General features: G+C 38.8%; 1 protein-coding gene across 4 annotated transcripts in view; it reads right to left on the reverse strand.

The window, feature by feature from the left end:
• bnip3 (BCL2 interacting protein 3) overlaps positions 1–12998 on the reverse strand; it is a 36932-nt gene that overhangs the window by 5233 nt on the left and 18701 nt on the right. For all 4 annotated transcript variants that reach the window (XM_052027791.1, XM_052027793.1, XM_052027792.1 and 1 more), the window contains 2 exons: positions 10468–10630; positions 1259–1343 (listed from right to left, as the gene is read on the reverse strand). In XM_052027791.1, coding sequence (XP_051883751.1) covers positions 1259–1343; positions 10468–10630 — 248 coding nt within the window. The remainder of the gene's footprint in view (positions 1–1258; positions 1344–10467; positions 10631–12998) is intronic.

Raw genomic sequence — 12998 nt, forward strand, 5'->3', positions numbered from 1 at the left:
ACCAACATTTGTGTCTACACAAAGTTGCTAATCATACCTCCTGCACCTCATATCTGAGTTGCTGATATACATCACAAAAAGGATCCCAGCATGATTGCTGTGATACACAACTGGTCACAGACTTAACAGAAAAGCATCCTTCCCTCACTAGCCTCTGCCTCCTATCACCAAACCAATTCTGGAACCAATTAGCCAGCTCACCTTGGATCCACATGCTTTAACCTTGGCAAATGCCTTACCAAAATCCACATAGACAATGTCTACTCTCCTACCTTCATTAAGTTTCTCAGAAAACGCAAGTAAATTAGCAAGGCAGGATTTCTCCTGCACAGCCATGCTGACTATCTCTGATCAGTCTGTGTCTTTCCAAATGTACACAAATCCTATCCCTTAGGATTTTCTCCAATAACTTCCCTACCTCTGGCTATGATTGTGATCTGGCCTATAGTTACCTAGCTTACCCCTGCTGCCTTTCTTAAATAAAGGAATAATATTAGTTATCCTCCAGTCTTCTGGCTTTTCACTTGTGGGTAATGAAGATGCAAAAATCTTCATCAGGACCCCAGCCATCTCCTCCCTCGCTTCCTATAGCAACCTGGGTAGATCTCATCCAGCCCTACGGATTTAGCAACCCTTATGCATCCCATGACATCTTACACCTCTGCCTCATTAATACTGACCTGCTCCAGATGATCAATTATTCATTTAGGACCTTTCCTACATTGCCTGGCACCACACATAAGCTACTGCTTTGGTGCTGTCAATATACAAAAGGTGATGGAGCACAAAGGTAGGGAAGTCTTGCTATTACTATACAAGGCACTGGAACAACCACAGCTGGATTATGACATGCCATTTAAGCCACATTATTAAGGATGGGTATACTTTGTTATGTAGACAGTTTAGAGATTCCTAGGATGAAGAGGTTGTCTTATCAGGAAAGGCAAAGCAGACTGGGCTTGTAACAGTTTAGATGACAGGTGATCTTATTAAAACATGCAAGACCCCGAGGAGGTGGATGCTATGAAGACATTTCTCCTTGTTGGGTTATCTATTCTGATGAGATGTCTTCAACCTGAAGCTTTAACACTGTTTCTCTCTCCACTGTCTGTACATCTATTTTTACTTGCCAAACTGTTATAATTATTTGATCACTCTGCAAATTCTAGAACAGACTGAAAGTAATTTCAATCATATTTTAAAGAAAATGTTATCAACTCAGATGCAAGAATGATGAAATATTTTCAAATTCTCATACCTGTGAGCTGTTTTTTTCTCCAATGCTGTGTGTATCCATCTCTGAACCACAGCGTGGTTGATGTGGAGTCAAGGAACGTGGAGGGCTACAAAAGAATCAAAATGAATAATTTGAAGTTTATAATATTTTAGATGTTAGCTACATTGGAAATGTAAAAAAAGCTGGCAATAAAAAGGATTGCCTAGTATTGTGCGATGACAAAGGGTTAATTAAAACCTTGCTGTAAAGGGGCCTTAAGAGATGAGGTATTGTATCATGATAGAGTTTTATATTTATTTTGAAACTGATGTAGTTCAATTAAAACAAGGGCCTCAAATCTAAACAACAGAAACCCTAAAGGGATGAGGGGCGTGTTGTGCTTCATAGAGTAAGAGTAAGAGTATACAGCACAGAAACAGGCCCTTCAGCCCATCTAGTCCATGCCACCTGACCTTCTGCCTAGTGCCACCTACCTGCACCCAGACCATATCCTTCCAAACCCCTCCCATCCATGTACTTATACAAACTTTCCTTAAGTATTACAAATGAACCCACATCTACTACTTCCACTGGCAGCTCATTCCACATTCGCACCACCATCTGGGTGAAGAGGTTTCCCCTCAGATTCCCCTTATATATTTCACCTTTCACCCTAAACCTATAGTTCTAATTTCACCCAACCTGAGGGGAAAAAGCCTGCATGCATTCACCCTATCTATACCTCTCAATTTTGTATCTCCCTTCATTCTCCTGTGCTCCAAGGAATAAAGTCCCAACCTACTCAACCTTTCCCTATAGCTCAGGTCCTCAAGTCCCAGCAACATCCTTGTAAATTTTCTCTGCACTCTTTCAAACTTATTGATATCTTTCCTGCAGGTAGGTGACCAGAACTGCACACAATATTCTAAATTCAGCCTCACCAACGTCTTCTACGACTTCAACATAACATCCCAACTCTTGTACTCAATGCCCTGATTTATGAAGGTCAATGTGCCAAAAGCTGTCTTTACGAGCCTATCTACCTGTGATGCCACTTTCAAGGAATTATGGATCTGTATTCCCAGGTCCCTTTGTTCTACTGCACACCTCAAAGCCCTATCATTCACTGTGCAAGTCTTACCCAGATTTGTCCTCCCAAAGTGCAACACCTCACACTTGTCTGCATTAAATTCCATCTGACATTTTCCAGCCCATTTTCCTAACTGGTCAAGATCACACTGCAAGCTTTGATAGCTTTCCTTACTGTCCTCTACACCCCCAATCTTGGTGTCATTCACAAATTTGCTGATCCAGTTTTCCAGATTATCATCTAAACTTTAACACATTATATCTTCACTGGAAGACTACATTAAAAACATATAATAGCGGGCAAACAATGACTCGCATTTAAAGCAGTAATACATAATTTGCACCTAGAGTATTTTGCCCTGTTAGACTCCTTACCTAAAAAAAAGATAGACTTATCATAGAGGATCTGCAATGAAGACTCACCCAACTGCTTCCTCTGGTCTGGAAATGGGCCCCCATGAGTTTAAAAGGAGTGCAGGAAACAGAGCAAGGTGAGCTAGCTACCAAACCATTGGGATTTCTGAACAATAGGATAGCGGATTATTGAAGTTTTACTGTAACTGGCTTCACAGATCAAAGAGATACTGAAGAATGCAAGTGTCAAATGACATTGGCATGTGGATGGATGACCAATGTAAAATTTGTTATTTGATAATTACTTGCCACTATGTCAGACTTTAGATGCAATATGAAGTTTTTAAACAACATCAACATTTCCAGTGGAAGATGCAAAAAAAAGTGAAAACAACAGGTACAAGATTCTAAGGCTGCAAATGGAAAAAACTTTTATTTAACCTGTTAAATTTACACAAATTTTTCTGGATATCAGATCAGGGTGCTAACGTAGTGCTTGCTCCAAGACCATATCAATGCCCAAATTGAGAAGACCATGTATATAACAGCATCTTTGACATGCACTTGATCCAATGGAATTAGTTTCCATAGTTTGCAGAGGCTGTAAAACATGAAAAATCCTTGACCAATTATATGAAATAGTCTGGCCTTACAGCACAGTTGCCCAAAACTGCAAATCAAATGGAAAAAAACCAAGCTACATCATTGTGAAATTTAATTTGAAGTGCCCAGAATAAAAAAAAATAGATCTTTTAAAGTAAGGGGCTAATGATGTATCTACAACTGTCAAGAAGGCCCTGACTGATTCTGCTCACATGGAAATAGGGCACAGATTAAGAAGTGGAACAGCATAAATCATGAAGGCTTGTGATTGTGATGGAAAATGAGTGGGAACTGCCATGGCATGGCTAACTAGAAATATATTTTGTGTTCCAGCTGGTGGTAGCATTAGTTTGAGGAACTTCAGAATGGCTGGAAGGTTAATGGATCAGTGAAGTGCCTTCAAGCTTTTCATCGTTGGCTCTATTCTCTTGTTATCTGACAATTTGCAAGTCCTTTCACCTTTTTTTTGAGGGATTTTATATAAAAAAAAGGACTCTGCGCCTGTCCTCACGAATACTTCTGCAAATGAGCTTATAACAAGATTGTAAGTTTTTATTGTTTGATCTATCAGGTACTTGGAAGGATTTTGCTCTTTAAAATTGATCAACTGGAGTTCGAGCCAGATTTGGAGCAGGACCTTTGAAAAGAAGTCTCTGTGCCCGTGCTTGTGAGTTTCACCCTGCAAGAGTCTAAACGAGGCACATTTGCAAACTGATACCAGTTGATTGGCTTATTAACAGCAGTAAATAAAGGGAAGGCAGGTATAAGTGGAGTGGCCAATTTGGAAGTGGGGGTATTGAGGCTTTGGTGAGAAGAGGAGAAGACTCTGGTAGGTTCCATTCTTTCTTTGATTTGGTGTTTCCTTTAGTGCCAGGCCAGAGTAGTGAGAATGGCTCTGGGGTCAGTGGTGTGTTCAGCTTGTGAGATGTGAGAGTTCTGGGAGACATCTAGTCTTCCTGATAACTACATCTGCATGAGGTGCATCCAGCTGCAGCTCCTTACAGACTATGTTTGGGAACTGGAGCTGCAGCTGGATGACCTTTGGCTCCTATGGGATAATGAGGAGTACATAGATAAGAGCTACAGGGAGGCAGTCACTCCTAAACTGCAGGAGGCAGGTAGTTGGGTGACCGTCAGGAGATGGATGGTATGTTGCCTCCTGGGTGCCGGGGCAGGGATGTCTCTGATCGGGTCCACAGCATTCTGAAGGGGGAGAGTGAAAAGCCAAGAGGTCCTGGTACATATTGGTACCAATGACACAGGTAGGAAAGCAGATGAGGTCCTGAAGAGGGAATATAGGGAGCTAGGTAGGAAGCTGAAAAGCAGGACCTCAAGGGTAGTAATCTCTAGATTGCTGCCTGTGCCATGTGCCAGTGAGGGTAAGAATAGGATAATTTGGCACAGGCAGCAATCCAGAGATTACTACCCTTGTGACTGTGTGACTGATGAATTGGTGCTGGGGGCAGGGTTTCAGATTTGTTGATCATTGGGATCTCTTCTGGGGAAGGTACGGCCTGTACAAAAGGGATTGGTTACACCTGAACTGGAGGGGGACCAATATTCTCACAGACAGGTTTGCTAGAGTTGTTGGAGAGGCTTTAAACTAGTTTGGCAGGGGGATGGGAACTAGAGGTTGGTGCATTTAGTGCCCATTGTCTGAATTGTTTTTCAAAAATTCAAAAAATTTAAAAATAAGAAATACAGAAATAGTGTATGACTTACTCTACATTCATAGTATATACGTTCAGTGTTATGGGGTTAGCACATTCTATGTACATGGCACCAATGCCACTCATAGCCTCTTTGGAAAATATTTTTCCTCATCTCTAATACTTCTATGAATTACTTTAAATCTATACGACCCCCCCTGCCCCCCACCATTTTTGAGACATAGCTAAGTGAAATAGATCCTCTTTTTACTCTTATTTTGTATATCTCACTTCAATCTCCCCTCAGCCTACACTATTCCAAAGGGATAAAAGTTGTTGACCTAACCAATCTCTTTTCATAGCTAAACCTTTCCAAGATTCTTGTAAGTCTCTTTTGTGCCACTTTGAGTGCAATTGAATCTTTCCTGCAAGAACCAAAACTGTACATGACACTCAAGCTGTAGCCTAACATGCATAACCTCAATGCTCTCATATACTATGCCTTGGTGAATAAATGTATGGCTTTTTTAAACCATATTATTTACCTGTCCTGCAACATTTATAGATGCATGGATCCACTTCCAGATTTGCTGCAATACTGGGTTGAGTGGGCACACATCATCTGCTTGGGATGGGATTCTTGCTGGAAAATCGGGTCAGGTATTGAAAAATTATGGATCTTCAGACTAGGACCATATTTGGATTGGATGTGGTCAGATTGTGTTTAAATTTTGCATTTGAACTAATCTATAACCACATGGATCAATGTGATCTGAAAATTTGCACACTTTGCATTCCAAAAGTAATGCATTTTCACTCTTCCACTCAAGTCCCCCTACAAAAATGCAAGCACAACTAGGTACCATAGTGCCAAAAAGGTACTACAATTTTTTTAACTAAGGAAACATTAACTTTACTGAAAATAAAAATACAGGTACCCATGTGAAAGGAGAAACTGGAATGGTGCCCCAAGGAAAACCCACAAAAAACTCACAGGAGAAAGCAAAGAAATTGGCAGATCAGTGAACAAATGACAGGCATATTTCAAATGAAGAGGATAAAAGTGACAATAAGAGGCTTCAATTTGAATAGTTTCCTGTCTCCACTGATTCTGATTATCATTTTGAGTATAAAATAAGGAATTTTAAAAAGTAAATGAAAATGGTAGGCAAAAATGATGCAATGAAATGTGGATGCATTGTGTGAGGTAATTACTTTTAGCAAGTGAAGAACATTTTTAAAAATAAAATAAATAGGAGCATGAGTGGGCCAAGGACCTCTTGAGGATGCTGTGACATCAATAAGATCACATTGTATTTCTTCTTATCAATTTCACTTCCCTGCCCAATTGATGTCACTGTAGATTTCCTTAGTGTCTAAAGCTATCCAAATCAGTCTTGAATATACTTAATGACTGAGCTTCCAATATTTCTGTGTGTAAGAACATTCAAACAATTTAGAATCCTATGAATGAAGATGAATTTCCTTATCCCAGTCCTAAATTGTCAATCATTTATCCCACATCCTCGACTTCCAGTTCTATACTACAAAAGCCAAGGAAAACAGACAGGAGGTAATTACCCTGTATTTTACAGAGCACAATGACCCCCTTCAATATAACAGGGAAATAAAGGTACATCATAGTACTTTAAATAATGTACCCACAGGTTTATATGTTGCTCTTTGTTTCCACTTCTGCAAAGCATGGTATGCTTAATGTGTAGTGCAGGGCAATGAATGGTGTTTGAGTGGCATTTTCTGTCAAGTATGAAACCCATAAACATTGTAAGTGCTCTTTGCTGTTAATGATATCACTAATCACAATCTGCAAAAAGTTGCCTTTCATCCACAGTCCTGATAAAAGGAAGTCTTATTGCAGATCTTATAAACAAAAAAAGGTATCTGAAAATATACTTCATTGTGGTGCAATGTTTCAGTGAGCTAACCCAAAGAATGATCTTGTAAATGTGTCTCAGTTGGTAAAGAATGTCTGAAATTTCCTAAGGGACTACATCAGATCTGCTCTCACTTTGCATTCCAGAGTCCTGTAAAGAAGAAAAAATGAGCAGAGAAGCTGAAGGAAACATAATTGCTTCCTGGGGAAGTATACAAGGTCTTGGGCCATGCAGTGTGTCTGCACTAGGCTCAATAATTTTTCATGTAACTTTCATGTTGCACCTGAGGCTGTGCTCTTACTATGCCCGAGTGCTGCAAAGACATTGATTAGGGAAAATCTGGAGCCTTGGATTTAGCACTAGGGAAACCAAGATCTGTCAACGCAAAGTGAGAACTGGTTGAAAACATGCAGACTGATCTGATTCTTTCAGAAATTTCAGTTATTCTTAAGCACTTAAAACACATTTACAAGATAATTTGTCAGATACCTCAACCTATTAAGCCATCTTAACATTTGCATGTACAAAAAGCTGTTTGTACAACTTTACACTGCTGTCATTTTATTTGTTGTCACCCTCTTCCCCACCCTGCATTTTAAATGCCAATCTCATATTTATTGGGGCATTTCCATTGTAAACTTGACATTCTGCAATCTGACTAACATGCACTCTGATCATCAGTTTCTCAGAAATCTTTCAGTTTTCTAAACAGTTCCATGTTTCCTTCAGCAACTAATGTTCATATGACTCAAATAACATTTCATAATGTGCTTCAAATAGCTTAAACCTAAAGACAGTTTCTCCCAAAGCCGAAGCTCAGAATTGAGAAATCTGCCAGTACATCTCCCAACCAGGAGACTTAAAGATAACCCAAAATTGGAATTGTGGGCCTTTTCAACAATTTAGGTAATACTTTACCTTTAAGTCCTTTTCAACAATTTCAGAAATTTTATCCCTCTTGGCCTCACTCCATCTTTTTAAAAACTTACCTTGTTGGCTGCTACCTGCTTGAAATCCTGACTGCAGCAGCTTCTGCACCTATTCCACTTAAACAGCCCCATTTTCTTGAAGTGATCCTAAACCAGGCATTAGGTATCTTATTAGCATTTATGCAAGGAGCCCAAAGTATGTTTTAATATTTTTCCACAATTCTTGGTTCTCAGGACACTAAGGCTGGTCATTTCCCCCATCATTTTCCAGATTGCAAATGGACAAGATAATAACAGCTTTCTACTAGTGACCAATTTTTAGCATTCTATTTCAGGAAGAATGTCAGAATGATAGTGGATAAAGAAGAAATTTCATTGCAATCTCACTGAAGAGAGTCTATACATGGTGAAATTATGCCTCAGTTCATCATGAGGAAGAGCTGGTAGATCTCAAAATCATGAGGATATCTGACAAAGAATCTAGTTCCACTGGTTGATTAATATGCAAGTTGAAGGCATAAATTTCACCACTAAATGGAGAAAGATTAATATAGATAAAACAGTTCTGCACAGAAGATTATTAAATCATGGAAGGACTAATTTTCAGAAGCCTGTTCAGATCCTAAGAACACATGTATTTCTGAGCTAAGGCACAGCCTTAAAATAAAGATAGCATCTTGGTAAAGGAGATGAGACAATGTGCCAGTCATGAGATTTGTTAAGAGGCAGATTTCTACAAAATTCTTTCTTGTGCACTAATGAAAAGGCTGCATGCCATTTTGGTGGCTGTTCTAAAATAATTCCATGGGTTCTTTGCTTAAAGTACAATCACAAGGTATCCCAAAGCAATGTTTTGCTTCTCCCACTGCAGCCTTCTGTCCAATGCTCGACTTCTAACATCTTTTCTTTGGCAATGTAAAGACTACAAAAAGATTTCTAACACCAAGGACTCTGAACATTCAAACAAGATTAATGGACTGACTCTTCAAATCCCACACTGTACTTGTGATCTGTTCACCTACTGATCTACAATTCTGTGGAATGTCGTTGAGAAATGTCGATTTGGCCACAAAATGGCAGGCACTAATGCTAAACATCCCAACATGCCCCAGGCATGGAATAGTAGGTATGCAAGGACAGAAATTCTAGCAGAATGATCGTTCAGATGAGCCATGCAAGCAATGTAGGAAATTATAACAAAAGGAGTGGGAGACAGGAGTCACACCCAGATGTGCATGGAGCCTCATGGTGAGGACATCCTATGTGTATGTGTGGTTTGGAGCCATTCAAACATTCAAAAAGCAGACACAATCATGTTGAAAGAACTATATTTAAAAGGAGACTGAAAAATTCTGATTTCAACTACAAGTCCAGAGACCAGCCATCACAGAAATGGCAACCCCCATGTCTGAGTTGAAGTGTCAGGAATATCCCTCAAGGACCAGGCCAGTTCATAAGTGTATGGGCAATATCACAACAGAGTAATAAAGTTATATCAAATGATAAGGGAAGAACCAAAACTAAAGAAGTGAACCATTAAAGTGAAAGTGTAGTGTCCTGTCTATTCCAAAATCTAAGGAAAGGGGCCAACAGGGAACTCATTGTCTTTTAAGGAAGCTTCTTGCAACAAAACCCATCTTGGCTCAACTTGCCTCTGATCTTTTCCAATAACAAATATCTAAAGTAGACTGAACCAGGACATTTCCTCTGAGCAACACAGGTGGAGCTGGTTCAATTGACAAACAGAATTCTAAGAGGCATTGAAGCAGAGTCAATGCAATTATCCATTGGCTGAGCTGGGATGCAGCTGTATTCTCACCATGCCCATTTGAACATAAGAACAAGGTTAGGCCATTTAACAACTTGAGTCTAATGAAATAGATGAGAACAGCATTCTGAAAAAGGACCCCAGGGTTTCTTCTCATTTTGTTTATCAGCACATTTCACAAATGTTTCTGTTTTTATGTATTTGATATTTTTTGAGTAACCTTTTCCTTTCTCCTAGATATATGGTATTAAGATTCTAAACTTATCTAGTATTTGTCAATATGCTGAAAAGCAATAATGAAAGAATTAACAAGATCAAAACAATACAGGAAGAGCTTAAAAAATGTATAAAAAGGGCATCTACAATGCAAAATTTTCAACTGTGCACAGCAATTTGTAATTAAAAGCACTTGGCATTTGATGAGATCTCCAAATTAATAACTGGAGTAGGTTTTCAAGTGTCTGGTTCCAATGGTAGAAGGGAATGAAGGTAGACATGCAAGGACAGAATTTGCTGTGTGTACATGTTCAAGTAGTAGTCATAATTTGGAGGCATTAAAGATATTGCTATGCATAATAATGGTCTTGGGAGATTAGTTATGCTGTAAATGACAATTATTTTCCTCAGATTTAAACATCCTATGGGAAAAAATCTTTATAAATAAAACAAATCTTATTCTTAACTACGTAGGTTTTTTGTTTCTGCATTACTTTTCCTGTTGTATCTTAAGATGGGTAAACAATTCAAAATAACATCTTAAACCAAATTCAGAAAATTATCTACCACGAAGAAACCAACTTGCATGCTGTTTGCTCTTCCTACCTTGGGAAATTTAGGATGGGCAGCTTTCAAATAAACAAAGTGCCATTGAGAATTTTAAATCAAACCATTTAAATCTCCAATTTTTAAGTGTATTATACATTCGCTGTTCATTTTTCTTTACAGAAATACATGTTGCATCTACCTGTCACAGTGGGAACTACCTCTGGAGCTGGTCCGACCAGATTCATGTTGAGCATCTAGAAGTATTCTTTCCATTTCTCCATTGAGGATAGAAGTGGAAGCTGGAACCTGCTCCTGTCCTCCATTTTGCATGCTGTTACTATAGTGTAACTCTACCCAAGAACCTGAATGAATTAAAAGGAAAACATGTCAAACTTACATGTAAATAATCAGTGTTTAAACATGCTGGAATATCCTGAAAGAATAATGTGTAACACTGTTCTTGGCAAGTTTGATGTTTACATTTTACCAGGTCAACAATAGCATAGATGTTCCATTAAATACAAGGTTTCAGTTGCTTTCAATCATCTTACACTGGATATGCAGACAACTGATGCCATGATTAATTTTTAGTTTCTGGATGAGAGTGAACAAAATAGTCTCCAAATGCATTTTTATGACATGGTACAGATGTTATAGCCTGAAGGACTGTTTGATGAATATCACCATTCACAGATAATAAGCTATGGCTCTATGATCAGCACTCAGTTTTACTTTCAAAGTTGTTTATTAGCTGCTAACACAGTATAACAAACCTGAAGCCACAGACCATTATTCATACTGTATCACCTACTGAGATATGCATTAGTTTGTTTCTTGGTGGGTAGAATACAAAAGACTTCCATGCTGTACAATATAAAACTAGTGCGTGAATTTTTCACTTTTTGTTTCAGTTTGGGGTGGTTTTTGTTTTATATTGCTGTTTGACAAAATTAGGTGTTTTCAGTTATTAACTTTGTTGCTATTAGATACAACCTAAAAAAAATCTTTCAAAACTGAAATGAGGTCCCAAATGTGATTAAATCAATAATAAAAATTGTTAAAATTGAGGATTTTTCTGTAAATAAATTTCCTTATGTCAAAGATGATTCTTCATATACTATTGCCTAGCAACCGGATTGTAGTTTTACATTGTTGCCTGTAGCACTAAGGCCACCCCACCCCAAAGAAAATTGCAAAAATTTGTTAAAGGCAGTTGTGTAAGCAAGTTGTTGTGATCTCCATCTTAAGTGAAGCATTGATTCAGGACTTGAATTATAACACCGCTTCCCCCACTGTGCTATGCAGCACTCAAAAAACTGTCAAACCCTTGACAGACACAATCCCAATGGCAGCCAGACACCAGTCGCACACTGGCTGCTGTGGAGGAAGAGTGAGGCTCAGAGGGAGAGAGTCTTCGCAGTTGGGTAGTCCTGCAATGCCTCCTCTAGGATCAGCTACCCTCCAGGAAACAACTGCCATCCTGGCCTCATTCTGATGCTACTTAAATATCATATTATTTTCTTATTTGTTACATTTTCCAAAATGCAACTATTAATTTGAGCACATTCTAAATAGCGAATGGATCTGAGCAGTCTACGGCCAGCTTTGGAGATGCTTGTGATGTCATAAAGTCAGAGTCATACAGCAGGGAAACAGACCCTTCAGCCAACCACATCCATGTCAACCTTTTCGCCATCTACCCCAATCCCATTTGACCGCATTAGGACATTCTCCTTTTATTCCTTGCCTATTTGAATGTCCATCTAAATGCCACTTAAATGTAGTAATTGTATCAGATTCTACTATGTCCTTTGCCAGCATGTTCCACATATTAACCACTCTTTGTTCTTATATCAGCAGAGGATCCTTTTAAATCTCGAGTGAAGCAACAACATAGTACGACGTGATCCTGGCACTCCTGAGATAGTTCCCTGACCAGTGTGCGGAGCTTGGAGCTCTTATACGTGTCAGTTTGAGCTGAAATATGCATTGCACAAAGACTAATAACTGTATTTACATTTTTCTTGACATTTTTCTAGCTTCAGATATGCACCTATAAGTGGTTGGGTGTTTTTTTTCCTGTAACAATATGCAGAATAAATTAATATCCAGGTATCCTGGAACCAAACTTATTTCTACCATCTCTTGCCCGTATATCCATTCAGTCCTAGTGTGTTCAGTTTGTTTCTCATGCATGGTGTCTGTAAGGATGGAGAAATATTGGTCAGAAAACCAAGGTTAAACGTAGCATAAAATCATTGCCTGCTCATATTTTACTTCCACGTCATTGCTTGTGCTCGGTTTTCCTCACTGCATGTGTATTTATAGCCTGTTTACTGGAAGTGGCTTAGTAATTGCATCAGAAGGTATATCCCGAATGATTGGTATCTCTTTGGTAAGACTGATAAACTTCTTTGGGCAGACTGATAAACTTCTTTGGGCACAAGTCTAACTGAAGGAATCCAGATGAGACAGGCACTTTGATGTTCAGGTGCTACACACTAATAGGGTGAATTTTGAAAGGCAATGGGAAAGTATGTCCACTTAAATCAATGATAAATGAAGAGCAACTGCCTGCAGATGCAAAAAAATATTGCAAATTAGCTCACAGGAGATGTACAAAGTACATTTTTATTGGAAGAACAATTCTACCTTTGTACTGGTATAGACATTTATGAACACTTTATTGATATTTCCACACAGTATGTTTTCATTGCAAACTGGGGTCTA

This window comes from Pristis pectinata, chromosome 12 (genome assembly GCF_009764475.1).
Source record: "Pristis pectinata isolate sPriPec2 chromosome 12, sPriPec2.1.pri, whole genome shotgun sequence".
Taxonomy (NCBI): Eukaryota; Metazoa; Chordata; class Chondrichthyes; order Rhinopristiformes; family Pristidae; genus Pristis; species Pristis pectinata.